This window comes from Suricata suricatta, chromosome 2 (genome assembly GCF_006229205.1).
Source record: "Suricata suricatta isolate VVHF042 chromosome 2, meerkat_22Aug2017_6uvM2_HiC, whole genome shotgun sequence".
NCBI classification, from domain to species: Eukaryota; Metazoa; Chordata; class Mammalia; order Carnivora; family Herpestidae; genus Suricata; species Suricata suricatta.
This window is the reverse complement of record NC_043701.1, coordinates 148,331,707-148,348,751: the sequence shown is the minus strand read 5'-3', so window position 1 is coordinate 148,348,751 and position 17,045 is coordinate 148,331,707. Positions and strand designations below refer to the sequence as shown.

Below are 17,045 nucleotides of genomic sequence, written 5' to 3'. Positions count from 1 at the left end.
ATTATACATATGAATACTATATTTACCATAAGTATTCTACTTATTCAGACCATCTGCAATTAAATTAGTGATTAATAATAAAATGAAAATTTTTTAATTCTAATAATGGAAATAAGAGTCACAGAAACTTAAGAACCATAATGAAAAATTTAAAACCACTAGGATTTTTAAAACACAGTAACAAGAAAATAAACAACTTAGTGAAAAAATGGGCAAACACTGAATAGACACTTAACGAAAAAGACAAATAGATAACCAACAAGCAAACAAGAAGATGCTCAATATCATTAGCCATTAGGGAGATGCAAAGTAAAATCGCAATGAGATATTCACCAGTATCTATTAGAATGGCAAAAAACAAAATAAAAAACAACCCAAACAATACACGTGCTGATGAGGATGTGAGACATTACTCACTGTAAAAGTTACCTTAAGATGGCGACAGAGTGGCCATTTTGCTGTGGGTTAGAAAAACACCGTGCACCGACGGCCCCCACCCCTCACCTGCAGACCTGGAATGTTCCGCGCCAGTTTGAAAAGTCCCAGCTTCCCATCACCCTGACAGAGGAGGCAACCTATCCCATCCCACCACATCCCTAAAGTGCCCTTATTTGGTGGTCTGCCCTCCCAGGACCAGACTGGAAGTCTTTCACCCATAAAATACCTCGCCCCTCCATACCAGACTCGACTTCCCTGACTCCTCACTCCTGGAGTCATGGAACCTCACCTGGGAATCACAGATCCCAATAAAGGCTTTCTTGGCTCCATAACTGGTCTCCTTCTTTCCTCTCATCTCTGACTCCATCTATTAAACCTTACACTCACAAAAAATACAAAATGGTACTGCTACTCTGGAAAAAGAAGTTTGCCAGTTTCTTATTAAATTAAATGTACACTTACTATAGAACTCAGCAAATCCCCTCCTACGTATTTACCCAAGTGACATGAAACTACTTAAAAGTTTGTAATGGCTTTATTCATAATCACCACGAACTGAAAACAACCCAAATGTCCCTAAATTTGGGAATAAGTATGGTATAGTCATAGAGTATTTGTCCATAAACAGAATTATTGATACATGTAACAATATCGATAAATCTCAAATGCATTATGTATCATAAATAAGTGAAAGAAACCAGACTCAAAAGGCTACATACAGTGTGATTCCATTTATATGAAATCTGGAAAAGGCAAAATTATAGGGACAGAAACAGATCAGTAAATGCCAGGAGCTGGGTTTACATGAAAAGATTAACCACAAAGGCACAGAATTTGGGTGAGCAATGGGACTGTTCTTTACCTTGACTGTGGTGGTAATTACATGACAGTAACGTTTGACAATAATGACAAAACCATATACTAGTTATGGGTTGACCTATCTCCCAAAGGTTCATATGTTGAAGTCTTAGCCCTATCCCTCAATACCTCAGCATGTGACCTCATTCAGAAATAGGGTCTTGACAGATGCAACCAAGTTAAAATGAGGTCACTAGGGAGAGCCCTAATCTAATATTACTGGTATCCTTATAAAAAGAAGGGGCAACTGGGTGGCCCAGGTGGTTAAGCATCTGATTTCAGCTCAGGTCATGATCTGGTGGTTCATGAGCCTGAGCCCCACATCGGGCTCTGATGAAGCCTGTTTGGGATTCTCTCTCTCCCTCTCTCCCTGCCCCTCCCCTGCTTGTGCTTTCTCTCTCAAAATAAATAAACTTTTGAAAATAATAAGTAAGTAAGTAAGGGAAATTTGGAGACAAGCATGCACATACCCAGGGAGATCATCAAGTAAGGAAACTGGGATGGTGCTTCTGCATGCCAAGGAACAAGAAAGACTGCCAGCAAACCAAAGCTAGGCAAAAAACATAGTACAGATTTTCTCCAAGAGCACTCAGAAGGAACCAACAATGCCAACACCGTGACTTGGGACTTCGAGCCTCTAGAACTGTGTGATAATAAATTTCTGTTCTTTAAGCCACTCAGTTTGTGGTACCTTGTAATGGTAGCCCTAGGAAACTAATACAGTACTAAAAATGGTGAATTGTATAATTTATAAATTGTACCTTCATAAGAAAAATGGAAAGAGCTTTCTAAACCTAGAGACAAATGAAAACATGTTCAATATTATTAGGATATTGAGGTATGGTATAAACTACAAGAAGTGATCAAATCTATCTAATCCTATGTATTGCTAAGGCCTCAGAGCACCTGAGGATAATATTATTTAAACAATAAAATAAATACTTTTAACAAAAAAAGCACTTAAAATTTAATGACTATGAAACCCAACTTAAAAACTTGCAGGATATAGATAATACAGTTCTGGAACAGTTCTTGGAAGAAAATCTTAAATCATAAATGGTTACCGAGGAGGCAAGCTGAGGGCCAAGCACAAGCTAGCACAACCCCCCTCACCACCACCCCCACCCCCATGGTGGGATATGTGTGATATTCCTCAGGCACTCCTGGCTGCCCAAGAACAAAGGAAAGGACAGAAAACAATCTATCAGTTTACAAATATCTCATCAATAGCCTAATCAGGAACTCCCTACTATCTTAATGATAATGTTTTGCTAGAGGGAAAAACAACCTAAGCTTGACAATAGCTGCCTAGCTCCAGAAATCTGTAAATCCTCTTTAGCATATGGAAACCCCTTTAGGAAACTTCCCCTTGACTTTACCTCACCCAAAACTCCATAGTATATAAGCAGTCACTCTGCACAACCCCAGGCAGCTCTTCTGGCCAATGGGTCCTGTCCCAAAGCTTTAAAAAAATCAACTTCTTGCACTAAGGATATCTTCAAGAATTTTTTCTTGGCCATTGGCTCTTGACCCCCACAAACCCCACCGTCACGCAAAAAATTCATCAGTTACCTTAAAAACAATATTGAGACTTTCAGTTTCAGACACTACATGTAAAGAGCTTGTAAGCTGCCACTTCCATACTTAAAGCAATAAAAACGCTGAACAAACTGAAAACCATCTACTTTTCTCTGATCTACTGCAGACACAAAGTAGAAGGGCAAACCATCACCCCAAAATCTACAGAGACAGGAAAATCCAGAGAGTTACAGCCAAGATCTGCTTACCTGAAACAAACTTCTAGACACTGGAAGAAACACTTAAGTGACAGCTTTAGTGAACTGGTGGAGGCTGAGTATGCTCTAGCATGAGACTGAGAAATTCCTGGAGGCCACAGTTTTGGCGGAGCTCCCATACTATCAAGAGTTTTATCTCTAGAAATCCCATCAGGTTCTCACTCTGAAATCAAGAAAGATCCTACTGCAGCTCAGGCAGAAGTAAAAATATAAACATTATGAAAAACTCCAGCGCATTCTCTATAATTAAGGCCTACTCATTTTATCAGAGCCTTATCCCACTTGGACGAAGTATGGTTTGCTGATTCCAGACCCCTCTAGTCTTCCTATCACACCCAAGTGATTATGGGGGTGGGGGGTGGGGGGACACTAACAAACACATTGAAGGTCATAGCCCAGGGACACAGGCTCACCAGAAAACTGAGACTGAACTGTAAGATTATAGATGGTTTCCAATCCCCAATACTTTACCACCACGCTTACAGGGCTCTAGTAGAATAACAGCAGGTTATAGGTGAGTTATAAGATAAAAATTCTTTTGAAGGAGGAGTTCTTAGGGAAATCCAAAGACAAGAGAGAAGAAACAAGAAAACTAGAGAAATTTGAAGCCTCTGGCACTTACAGCTATAACAAACATTAAACAAAGCCCAACTGCTAGCTAGTTTAATATAAAAGCTCACATTAAAGACCTATTTAGTTCAGTTACCACTGCCTAATACATTACATCTGGGTTTCAACAAAAAAAAAACAAATTAGAAGGCATGGTAAAAGATAATCACAGCATTTACAAAGAAAACAAACACCAGACCCAGACTCAGATATGACAGATTCTGTAATTATCAGACAGGGAGACTAAAATAACTAAGACTTATGTGTTAAGAAATGTAATAAAAATCTAACACAAAGTAAACAATACGATGGGTAATGATGGGTAATATAGATAGAGATTGAAAGTATAAGAATTAAAAGTAGATGTCAGAGGTAAAAAAACAATAAGAGTCTATACTACTCAAAGCCATCTACCAGTCCCTATTAAAATAACACCAGCATTCTTCATAGAGCTAGAACAAACAATCCTAAAATTTGTATGAAGCCAGAAAAGACCCTGAATAGCCAAATGTTGAAAAACAAAATGAAAGCTAGAGGCATGACAATCCCAGACTTCAAGATGTATTACAAAGCGTAGTCATCAAGACGGTATGATATTAGCACAAAAACAGACACACAGATAAATGGAACACAATAGAGAAGCCAGAAATGCATCAAATGTATGGCAAATTAATCTTAGACAAACAAGAAAGAGTGTCCAATAGAAAAATGGTAGTCTCTTCAGAAAATGGTGTTGGGAAAACAATCTACATATTCAATGCAATCCCTATCAAAATAACACCAGCATTCTTCACAGAGCTAGAAAAAACAATCCTAAAATGTGTATGGAACCAAAAAAGACCCTGAATGGCCAAAGCAATCTTGAAAAAGAAAACCAAAGCTGGAGGCATCACAATCTCAGACTTCAAGCTGTATTACAAAGCTGTAATCATCAAGACAGTATTGTACTGGCATAAAAATAGACACTCAGATCAATAGAACAAAATAGAGAACCCAGAAATAGACCCACAAACGTATGGCCAACTAATCTTTGACAAAGCAGGGAAGAATATCCAATGGAATAAAGACAGTCTCTTCAGCAAATGGTGCTGGGAAAACTGGACAGCAAGCAATATGCAGAAAAATGAACCCAGACCACTTTCTTATACCATACACAAAAATAAACTCAAAATGGATGAAAGACCTAAATGTAAGACAGAAAATCATCAAAATCCTAGAGGAGAAAATGGCAACATCTTTGACCTCGGCAGCAGCAACTTGGTAATTGACATGTTTCCAGAGGCAAAGCAAACAAAAGCAAAAATGAACTACTGGAACATCATCAAGATAAAAAGCTTCTGCATGGTGAAAGAAACAATTAGCAAAACTAAAAGGCAACCAATAGAATGGGAGAAGATATTTGCAAATGACATATCTGATAAAGGGCTACTATCCAAACTCTATAAAAGAACATATCATTCTTCAACACCCAAGAAACAAATAATCCAGTGAAGAAATACCACTTCACACCTGTCAGAATGGCTAAAATTAACAATTCAGGAAACAACAGATGTTGTCAAGGATGCTAAGAAAGAAGAACACTTTTGTACTGTTGGTGGGAATACAAACTGGTGCAGCCACTCTGAAGAACATATGGAAGTTTCTCAAAAAATTAAAAATACAGCTATCCTACAAACCAGGAATTGTACTACTAGGTATTTATCCAAAGGATATAAAAATGCTGATTTGAAGGGACACATGTACCCCAATGTTTATAACAACACTATCAACAATAGCCAAATTATGGAAAGAGCTCAGTGTCCATCAACTTATGAATAGATAAAGAAGATGTGGTGTATATATACACAATGGAATATTACTTGGTGATCAAAAAGAATGAAATCATGCCATTTGCAACAACATAGATAGAACTAGAGGGTATTATGCTAAGGGAAATAAGTCAACCAGAGAAAAACCAATATCATATGATTTCACTCATATGTAGAATTTAACACAACAGATGAACATAGATGAACATAGGGGAAGGGAAGGAAAAATAAGATAAAAACAGGAAAGCAAATCATAAAAGACTCTTAAATACAGAGAATAAACTGAGGGTTGCTGGAGGGGTGTTGGGCAGGGAGATGGGCTAAATGGGTGATGAGCATAATGGAGGACACTTGTTGGGATGAGCACTGGGTGTTAAATGTAAGTAATGAATCACTAAATTCTATTCCTGAAACTATTATTACACTATATGTTAACTAATGTGCATTTAAAAAACAAAAATTTTTTTAAATAAGCAAAAATTAAAATTAAAAAAAGAAAAAACATTCTTAGAACTCAATTAAAAAAACAATAACAGAAATTTAAAATGCCTTTGATGGGCCTGCTTATCAGCAGACTGGAGATGGCACGGAAAGAATCAGTAAGCTTAAAGAAATGTTGATAGAGGGGCTGCTGGGTGGCTCAGTCAACAGAGCATCTCACTCTTGAACTCAGGGTTGTGAGTTCAAGCTTCATGTTGGGCATGGAACCTCCTTTAAAACAAAGAAGAAAATGTTCCCTTTAAAAACTTCCCAAATTGAAATATAAAGAGAAAAGAAAGAATGGAAAAAAAAAAAAGAACATCTAAGAACTGTGAAAAAATTTCAAAAGGTATATAATTAGAATACTAGAAGAAAAAGAAAATAGAACAGAAGAAAAGTAATAATGGCTCAGAAATTTCCAAAATTAATGAGATATACCAAATCATAGATCAGGAAGCTCAGAGAACATCAAATAGGATAAAAAATTTCAAATCTACACCTAGGTATATCATATCAAACGGCAGAAAAGCAAAAACAAAGAGAAAAATCTTTTTTAAAGGGCTTTAAGTTTTTTTTACATATTTACTTTTGAGAGAGAGAGAGAGAGAGAGAGAGAGAGAGAGAGAGGAAGTCAGAGTGCAAGTAGGGGAGGGGCAGAGAGAGAGGGAAACACAGAACCAGAAGCAGGCTCCAGGTTCCAAGCCGTCAGCAGAGAGCCTGATGCAGGGCTTGAACCCATAAGCTGTGAGATCATGACCTGAGCCAAAGCTGGACACTTAACTGACTGAACCACCCAGGCGCTCCTAGAGAAAAATCTTTAATGAAGGCAGAGGAAAAACCTAGACAATAATTGTAGGGAACATTTCATGAGAAATCCTATAAACAAGAAGAGAATAGAGGGAACTATTTAAAACGTTGAAAGAAAAATGGGGCATCTGGCTGGCTCAGAGCATAAGGCTCTTGATCTCAAGGCCAGGAGTTCAAGCCCCACTGCTGGGTATAGAAATTACTTACATTGACTTTTTTAAAAAGTTTTTTAAAATAATAAAATGTTGAAAGAGAAAGACAACCAAACTAGAGTTCTGTACCCTATGAAATTATCCTTCAAAAGTAAAGGAGGAAAAAAAGGTGAAAGAGAAATGGACTTTCTCAGATAAAGAAAAATTGAGACCAGTACACCTGCCTTGCAAGAAATATTAAAAGAAGTTCTTCAGAAAGAAATGATACAGTCAAAAACTTGGATCTACATAAAGGAAAAACATCAAAGAAGGATTAAAGTAAAATAAAAAACTCTATTTTTTACTCTCAATTGATCTAACAGATAACAGTTTGTTCAGAATAATAACATAGTAACAATTATGGCTTATGTATTAATGAAACGAATGATAAGGGACAAGAGAGAAGAATTAGGAATACTTTGGTTTTGGGGAGATTCTATGATTTTTTTATATTTATTTATTTTGAGAGAGAGACAGTGAGTGTGAGTGGAGGAGGAACAGACACACACGCGTGCGCATACACACACAATCTGAAGCAGGCTCCAGGCTCTGAGCTGTCAGCACAGAGCCCAATGCAGGGCTCAAACTCACAAACCATGAGACCATGACCAGAGCCAAAGTCAGATGCTTAGCTGACTTAGCCACCCAGGCCCCCCAAGATTTTATTTTTAAGTAATCTCTACACCCAATGTGGGGCTTGAAATCACAACCCCAAGATCAAGAGTCCCATGCTCTACCTACTGAGCCAGCCAGGCGCCCCATGAATACTTAGTTTTTATTAGGTAGTTGCAATACTCATGAAAAAGTATACTATTATTTGAAAGTGGACTTGGACTGGCTATAAATATATACTATAAACTTTATTGCAACCACTAAAATAAGTTAAAAAGGAAGTATCACTGATGTTAAGAGAAAATAGAGTCATATAAAATGATTAATTAAAACCACAAAAGGCAGAAAGAGTGTAAAGAACAAAGAACCAGGAGGATGAATAGAAAACAGTAACAAATATGGTGGCTATTAATCCAACTACACAAATAATCATTTTAAACATCAACTGCCTAAATGACCCAATTAAAAAAGATCATCACACTGGAAAAACCAAGACCCAACTACATAATATCTATAAGAAATTCACTTTAAACACAAAGATATATAGATTAAAACTATAGAGATAAATATAATTTTATTTGTAAATTGTACCTAAATAAAGCTGGGTGGGAGGGAAAGTAAATGAACAGAGAAAGATACATCATGCTAACACTCAACAGAAGAAAGCTGGAATAATTATATTAATTGCAGACAGAGCAGACTTCAGGGCAAGGAAAGTTATTGGGGACAAAGAGAGACATTACATAATGATAAAGGGGTCAATTCTCTAAGAAAATATAATGATCCTTAACATGAATAGACATCATCAGCTATTAAAACTTGTTAAGTTATAATAAGAGTGCAATATTGGCATATGAAGAGATAGACATAGATCAGATGATCCAAAGAGTTGAGTGTGCACATAAAAATGTCATACATGACAGGTATGAAGTTACTTTGGTGAGAAAAGATTAGAGTAATTCAATAAATGGTATTTAAAAGATCAATTATATATATGGGGGGGAGATCCCTATTTGATAACTATCAGTTATGTTAAAGTTATATATAAAATTATGCTGAACCTTCCCCCAAACTACCCCAAAGACATCAGTGGCTTAAAACAAAATTGATTTCTTAGACTTTTCCACTGCATGTCAGCAGGATGCTTTTGCCCATCACAATTACTCAGGGACTCGGGCTGATGGTGACTTCTATTCCTAGTTCATTAATAACAGAGTCCCACCCACTCATAAGAAGGCCAGGAAAATAAGCCTGTCCCATGCATAGAAGAGAAATCTTTACTAGGCAGCAGTAATGCCAAGGACTGGATGGTAAGTCTAGGAAATCCACTGCCCATGGCAATCAAGAACCAAATGACAATAATCCCTTACATTTCTCAGCACATTTTTTTTGTTCCAAATTCCACTGGATTATTTTTCATATCCTTTTAGTATGTACTACTCTTTGCAGACTAATGCTCTAGGTAATGAAAAGCTCCAAAAAATTTGCCTTCTCTGGAAAAGTCAAAAACCTAAATTACATCTCCTCCCAAGGGCACTGTTCTTACATCCTTGGGTACATAGTGCACTATCTCCACAGACTGACCTGTCTCATAGGAGACCATGGCCCTGTCTTTCCCCTGATAATGAACATGCATGCTCTGTTAAATGTTTTACATTTATTAACTAATACTCCTAAGAACAACTCTTTGAGATTGGTACTATCATTATGTCCACTTTAAATTAGCACAACTGAGGTAAATAGAGGTTAAGTAATCTGCTCAACTTGAAATATGAAATCAAGCAGTCTGGCTTCAGTGCTCCTATCCCTTCAAGGCCCACTTAAAGTTCCATTGCTGGTTCTGTTCCTTTCTTGCTACAGCCTCATTATTCCTAACCCAGCACATTCCTTGAGCTCTAGTTCTGAACTTACCAAACCCACCCAAAAGGAAACAACAGAAAAGACACTGCATGATACATAGCATCCCTGCTATATTAAGAAAACTTCAAAAGTATGTAAATGTATCCAAAATGCTTAGGAAATCTCCACAAAAAAAAAAAAAAGTATCTGCCAAGTGCGTAAAAAAGGTCACTAAAAGAAACTCAATTACAATTTCCTGTGGAAAGTGACAGATTACGGCAGTTATGTAGTTATGGCAGATTTTGCATGTCCTCATAACATGCTGAATAATTATTTTAAAACATTATTTCACACACATTAACATGATGCCAGGGATTTCCTTCAAAAGAATCTGATAGAAGGGGTAGGGGGAAGGGAGGAATGTAGGAATGGAAACAAGATAGATCATGAACTGATAACTATTAATGCTAGTAAGGGGTAGATGGGAGTATTCTACCCTATTTCTAATTCCCTATCTGTTTGACTTTTTTCAGTAAGAAAAGTTAGAGTTATTATACGCTCTTGATGAACAAATGTAATCCTCTTATCCTAAAAACAAAGAAAAACTAGTACCTTCCAATCTTTGAATTTTTGCTTTCACAGAAATAACAGCTTCAAAGGGTGAAACTCTCAACTCAAAACATGTTCCAGTCAATGTTTCAATGAAGAGCTCCATGGTATCATAGAAAGGAAATTTATAGTAAAATGGTCCCAGGTTATCTTCATTAAAGAATGGAGGATCACTTCTGTTATCCATTACTTTGACTTTTCTAATTCCTCTGGAATGTGTTGTGAGCAACTGTATTCCAGTTCTAGCCAGATCAGCTTTGAACATTGGTAATATATATCGTTGTTCATGTTTTGAGTTTTGTACCTAAAAAACAAGAATAATTTTTTTAGCAAGCCAGTCTGAAAGTCTCATTCCACCACAAAGACTCTCTGAACAACCCTGCCCTGGCCCATAATCTTCCAAACAGCCCCAGAATTCATCCTATTACTTACTTTGTCTTACCTTTTTAAAAAATTTTTTAATGTTTACAGTGTGCACAGGGGAAGGGCAGAGAGAGAAGGAGACACAGACTCTGAAGCAGGCTTCAGGCTCTGCGCTGTCAGCACAGAGCCAGACGCAGGGCTCGAATTCACAAACCACAAGATTATGACCTGAGTCGAAGTCGGCCGCTTAACCGACTGAGCCACCCAGGCACCCCATTAATTTGTCTAATCTTAAACCGTTCACAGTTGTCTCTGAAACTACTCTCCCAATAGACTGTAAGATTATTAAGAACAAGTATATTTACAATACTTTTCTGTATCTAAAGCTCAGCACATTTATTTATACATAGTGCATACTCAACAAATATATTATTGTTGTTAATAATATTTAAACCAGCAAACTCAACATGGAGGTATACATCTGCAAGACTTTAAAATTATTATGCACATCCTTTACTAAAACAAGTAAATTGTTTTCTAACCCACACAAAATATATGTTTATACCACTGTGCCTTTAATCACACTGAAGAAAAGTATAGTAACCATGTTAACAGGTTCCTTAAAAATAAGACTCACTAAATAATCAAGAAGCATTTGGATTTCCAGAGGTTATCTATCAGTACAGCACTGAGAAGACATTACCACTGGTAACAGACATTAGACATATAATCTCTACACACAAACATACAATGGCTAACGAATATGAGAGGCAAATGCAACAAAGTCCTAAGATAAATTACAAGTATATAATTAGAGAATAAGAATAATCAAATTGATAAATTGCTATTAGTCAGTGACAACTTTGTAAACGGGGATCTTTTTTAATTTTTTTTATGTCTTTATTATTTTATTTTGAGAGACAGAGACAGAGAGAGAGCGGGGAAGGGCAGAGAGAGAGGGAGACACAGAATCTGAAGCAGGCTCCAAGCTCTGAGCTGTCAACACAGAGCCCAATGGGTTCAAACACATAGACTGTGTGAGATCATGACCTGAGCTGAGGTCGGTCACTTAACCGACTGAGCAACCCAGGAGACCCCAGGGGGATCTTGCATAGGACAGGTGATACACATCTTCTTGGACAGGGGGTTATCTCTTTAATGGCTTTATTGAACTATAATTTACATATCATAAAATTCACCTATTTAAAATCTAAAGTTTACTGGTTTGTATTACATTCACAGAATTGTACAATCATCACAATCATCTTTAGAACATTTTCATCACCCCAAAAAGAAACCCCATACTCTTAGGACATCACTCCCAAATTCCTCCTTTCCCCCTCAGCCCTAGGGAACCTCTAATCTACTTTCTGTCATTTTTCTCATTTCACATAAACAGAAACATATACTATGCATTTATGACTGTATTTTGTGACTAGCTTCTTTCACTTAGCATAAGGTTTTCAAAGTTCATCCATGATTCTAGGATATATCAGTACTTCATTCTTTTTTTATAGCTGAATAAAAGCCCATCATATCATATGGATACAACACATGTTTAGTCATCAGCTGATGGACATATTGGCTTGTTTACAATTTGGGGCTATTATGAATAATGCTATGTGAACATTAGATTACAAGTTCTTGTGTGGACATATGTTTTCCTTTCTCTCCCATATATGTCTATGAGTGGAATTGTTGGGTATGGTGGTAACTCATCATTTAGCAATTTGTAGAACTGCCAATGGTTCTCAAAAGTGGTCTGAACCATTTTACATTCCCAGGACGCTGATGTCTCCACATCCTTTTTGGTTAAAGCCATCCTAGTGGGTGTGAAGTAGTATTTTATTATGATTGTGATTTTCTTTCTCTAATGACTAACAATATTGAGCATCTTTTTAGATGCTTATTGGCTATTTGTATACCTTCTTTACAGAAATACCTATTCAGAAAATGTATTCAAATCCTTTGTCCATTTTTACTTTGGTTGTCTTATTACTGAATTGTAAAAGGGTTTTTAATGTTTTTTTAGACACAAGCCTCTTAAAGATATAAGATTTCCAAACACTTTCTCCAATTGTGAAGTCTGCCTTTTAACTTTAACAGTGTCCCTCAAAGCACAGATTTTTATTTTAGTGACATCCAATTTGGCTAGTTTTCTTTTGCTGCTTGGGCTTTAGGTATCACATTTTTTTTTTTAATTTTGTAATGTTTATTTACTTTTGAGAGACAGAGCATGAGCAGGGGAGGGGCAGAGAGAGGGAGACAGAATCCGAAGCAGGCTCCAGGCTCTGAGCTAGCAGCCCAGAGCCTGACATTGGGCTTGAACTCACAGACGACAAGTTCATGACCTGGGTTGAAGCCGGATGTTCAACCTACTGAACCAGCCAGGTGCCCTAGGCATCACATTTTAAAAGCCTGGCCTAGGGGCAACTAGGTGGCTCAGTTGGCTGAGTGCCTGACTCTTGGTTTCGGCTCAAGTCATGATCTCATGGTTTGTGAGATGAAGCCCCACGTAGGGCAATGTGGAGTGCTTGGGCTTCTCTCTCCCTCCTCTCTCTGCCCCTACCCTGCTTGCTTGCTTGCTCGCTCTCTCTCTCTCAAGATAAATAAATAAATAAACAAACTTAAAAAAAAGGCTGGCCTAATCCAAAGTAATAAATATTTGGGGGCCTGCCTTTGGCTCAGGTCATGATCTCGCACAGTTCGTGGGTTCAAACACCACTCTGTGCTGACAGCTCGATGCCTGAAGCCTGCTTCTGATTCTGTGTCTCCCTCTTTTTCTGCCCCTCCCCTACTCTCTCTCTCTCAAAAATAAACACTAAAAAAAAAAGGAATAAAGATTTACTTGGATACACATTTTTCTAAGAAGTATATAGTTTTAGCCTTACATACAGATCTATCCATTTTTAATTTATTTTTGTGAATGGTGTAAAATAAGAATCTACTTTTATTCTTTTGCAAGTAAATAACCAGTTGTCCAAGCAGTATTTGCTGGAAAAACTATTCATTGAATTGTCTTGGTACCCTTGTCAAAAACCAACTGACCACATATGTGGAGGTTTATTTCTGGTTCCTCAACTCTATTCCATTGATCTGTTACATGTCTATCATTATAACAGTCCCAAATTGTCTTTTTACCTTTGTAGTAAATTTTGAAACCAGGAAGTGTGAGTTCTCTAATTTGGTCTTCTCTTTCATGATTCGTGGTTATCCTGGGGTCCTTTGAATTTCCACATGAATTTTAGGATCAACTTGTCTATTTTGCAAAAACACCAGTTGGGCTTTTGAAGAAGGATTCTGTTGAGTTCGCAGATTTGGAATATATTACCATCTTGACAATATTAAGTCTTATAATCCATGAACATCCAATGCTTTTCAGTTTATTTAAATTTCTTAAATTGCTTTCAACAATGTTTTCTAGCTTTTAAGAGTATGAGTTTTGCTTTTAAAACATACTCCTGGGACACCTGCGTGGCTCAGTCAGGTAAGCATCCAACTTTGGCTCAGGTCATGATCTCATGGTTCGTGCGTTCGAGCCCCACGTCAGGCTCTGTGCTGACAGCTAGCTCAGAGCCTGGAGCTTGTCTTCGGATTCTGTGTCTCCCTCTTTCTCTGACCCTCCCCTGCTCACGCTGTCTGTCTGTCTGTCTCTCTCCAAAATAAATCAAAAAAATTTTTTTTATTTTAATAAAAAATAAAATAAAATAAAAAGTATTCCTAAGAATTATATTCTTTTTGATGCTACTATAAACGAAGTTATTGTCTGTGTCATTTTCAATTTATTCATTGTTAGTGTAGAGAAATAAAACTGATTCTAATATACTGATCTTGTACATTGAAACCATACAGAATTCATCTATTAGTTCCAGTAATTTTTTAGTGGATTCCTTGGGATTTTCACCATAAAAGATCATGTCATTTGCAAAAAGAAATGTTTTACTTCTTCATTTCCAATCTTGAACATTCCAGTAAGACAAACTTTATTTCCTTTTCGTACCTAATTACTCTGCCTAAAATCTCCAATGCAGAGTTGAATATTAGTGGTGACAGCAGACATTCCTGTCTTATTCCTGATTGTAGTGAGAAAGCATTCAGTCTTTCATAAGGTAGAATTTTAGCTGTGGCGTTTCCATACATAATCTACTCAACTCCTACTTTAACGGTCTTTTTTTTTTTTTTTTTTTAAATCATGAAGGGTGTTAGATTTTGTCAGATGCTTTTCTGTCTAATGTCTATTGGGATGATCATGTGGTTTACATCTCTTATTCTATTAATAGGGCATTTAACAGAACATTGACTGGTTTTGATATGTTGAACCAACCTTGCAATCCTAAGCTAAATCTCATCTGTATATGGTATAGAATTATATATGTTGCTAGATTAATATTTTTTGAAAATTTTTCTATCTGTATCCATAGGATAGTGATCTAGCCTTCTTTATATATCTTTATCTGGTTTGGTATCAAGGTAACCAAGTCTCAAAGAATAAATTGGGAACAAAATTAAACAGAAAGTAGAGATATACTTTCTCATGTACTTCTTGTTCTCACACACGCACAACTTCCTCCACTGTCAACATCCTACACCAGGGTGGTGTATTTGTTACAACTGAAGAAACTGGAATGACACATCATTATCACCCAACATCCATAATTTAGAGTTCATTCTTGGTGTTGTACAATCTATTGGTTTTTGCAAACATATAATGACATGTATCCACCATTACAGTATCAGACAGAATAGTTTCACTGCCCTAAAAATCTTCTGTGGCTCACCTATTCGTCCCACAACCCTTCCAAATCCCCAGCAACAGTGATACTTTTACCCTTCACACAGTTTTGCCTTTTCCAAAATATCATATAGTTGCAATCGTATACTATGTAGCCTTTTCAAATAGGCTTCTTTCATTTAGTAATATACATTTAAGTTTCCTCCATGGCCTTTCATGGATTGATAGCTCATTTCTTTATGACACTGAATAATACTCCATATTGTCTAAATGTTCCACAATTTATCCATCCACCTACTGAAAAATACATCTTGGCTGCTTCCAAACTTCAGCAATTATGAATATAACTGCTATAAACATCTGTGTGCAGGTTTTCGTGTGGACGTGTTTTTAACTCCTTTGGTAAATACCAATGAATGTGACTCCTGGATCTTACAATGTGTTTAGATTTATAAGAAACTGCCAAAGTGTCTTCCGATGTGGCTGTACCATTTTGCATTCACAACAGCAAGGAATAAGAGTGCTTCCTGCTCCATATCTTTGTCAGCATTTGATGTTGTCAGTGGTCTGGATTCTAATAGGTGTGTAGTGGTATCTCTTTAATTTGCATTTCCCTAATGATATATGATGTCGAGCAGAGTTATCTTTTTAATTCGTATAGAACTGATGATGTTCCAGGGCGCCTGGGTGGCTCAGTTGGTTGTGCATCCAACTTCAGCTCAGGTCGTGATCTTGTGCTTTGTGGGTTTGGGTCCCCCGTCAGGCTCTGTGCTGATAACTTGGAGCTTGCTTCATATTATGTCTCTCTCCCTCTCTCTGCCCTTCCAATGCTCATGCTCCTTCAATAATAAATAAATGTTAAATAAATAAATAAATAAATAAATAAAAGAACTGGTCATGTTCCTTCTTATAAGGACATGTATCCAGGTCCTAGGATGGCTTCTACAGAATAGAATGTTAATAGAACAAAATTACAGAATTAAATTCACTGTCTATAGGAATAAAATTCAGGAGTGCCTGCCTGGGTGGCTCAGTTGGTTGAGTGTCTAGCTCTTGATACCAGTTCAGGTCATGATCTCACAGTTCGTGGGATCAAGCCCTGCATCGGGCTCCACACTCAAAGTACAGAGCCTGCTTGGAATTCTCTCTCCCTCTCTCCCTCCCTCTCTGTCTCTTTCCCTCTCTCTCTCTGCCCCTCCCCCACTTGCTCTCATGCGTACGCTCTCTCTCAAAATAAATTAAATGTTAAAAAAATAAAATTCACACTCCTAAGAAAGACCCTAAGATCATACGTCTCACCTTCCAGCCCCATTCTATTTATACAAATGTGTCATCTTACCCTGCAACACTTCTGTACTTCTATCCTCTAATCATTTGCACCTGCAGCTTCAGAATACATCCACTTCTATCTCATTGTTCCTGCTTTGCTCTACTCACTGCCATCCCCACACTTGGCTACCTGACAAGCAGCTAATCAGCTTTCAAGACTCAGCTCAAATAGCATCTATTCCACAAAGCTTTTTATGGCTTTGTACCCCAACCTCCATCATTTACTGTACCCAGAACAATCAATTTCACTTTTTTACATGGCTTTCGTATTCTCCTAAACTATAAGCTACTTTAGGGGGAAACCACACCTGATTTTCCACCCCACCCCATCACCTAGAACAGTGTTTTGTATATACTGGTACTCATTAAAGGTTTGTTCAATGAAACAGCAATGAATATTCACTCTTTCAAACGATCCTTAGAACAAATCTGTGATATATATATACATATATACACACACATATATATACACATATATATACCTACACACATACAAAAATATATACATACACACATATACAAATATATATATTATATATATATTATGCACACACACACACACCACACCACGTGT

At 37.1% G+C, this 17,045-nt stretch overlaps 1 protein-coding gene across 3 annotated transcripts in view; it reads right to left on the bottom strand.

The window, feature by feature from the left end:
- ZFAND4 (zinc finger AN1-type containing 4) overlaps positions 1 to 10,346 on the bottom strand; it is a 58,023-nt gene extending 47,677 nt beyond the window's left edge. For all 3 annotated transcript variants that reach the window (XM_029932142.1, XM_029932141.1, XM_029932143.1), the window contains exon 1: positions 10,051 to 10,346. In XM_029932142.1, the coding sequence (XP_029788002.1) occupies positions 10,051 to 10,312 (262 nt within the window). In that variant the 5' untranslated portion in view covers positions 10,313 to 10,346. The remainder of the gene's footprint in view (positions 1 to 10,050) is intronic.
- Between the last annotated feature and the right edge of the window lie 6,699 nt (positions 10,347 to 17,045).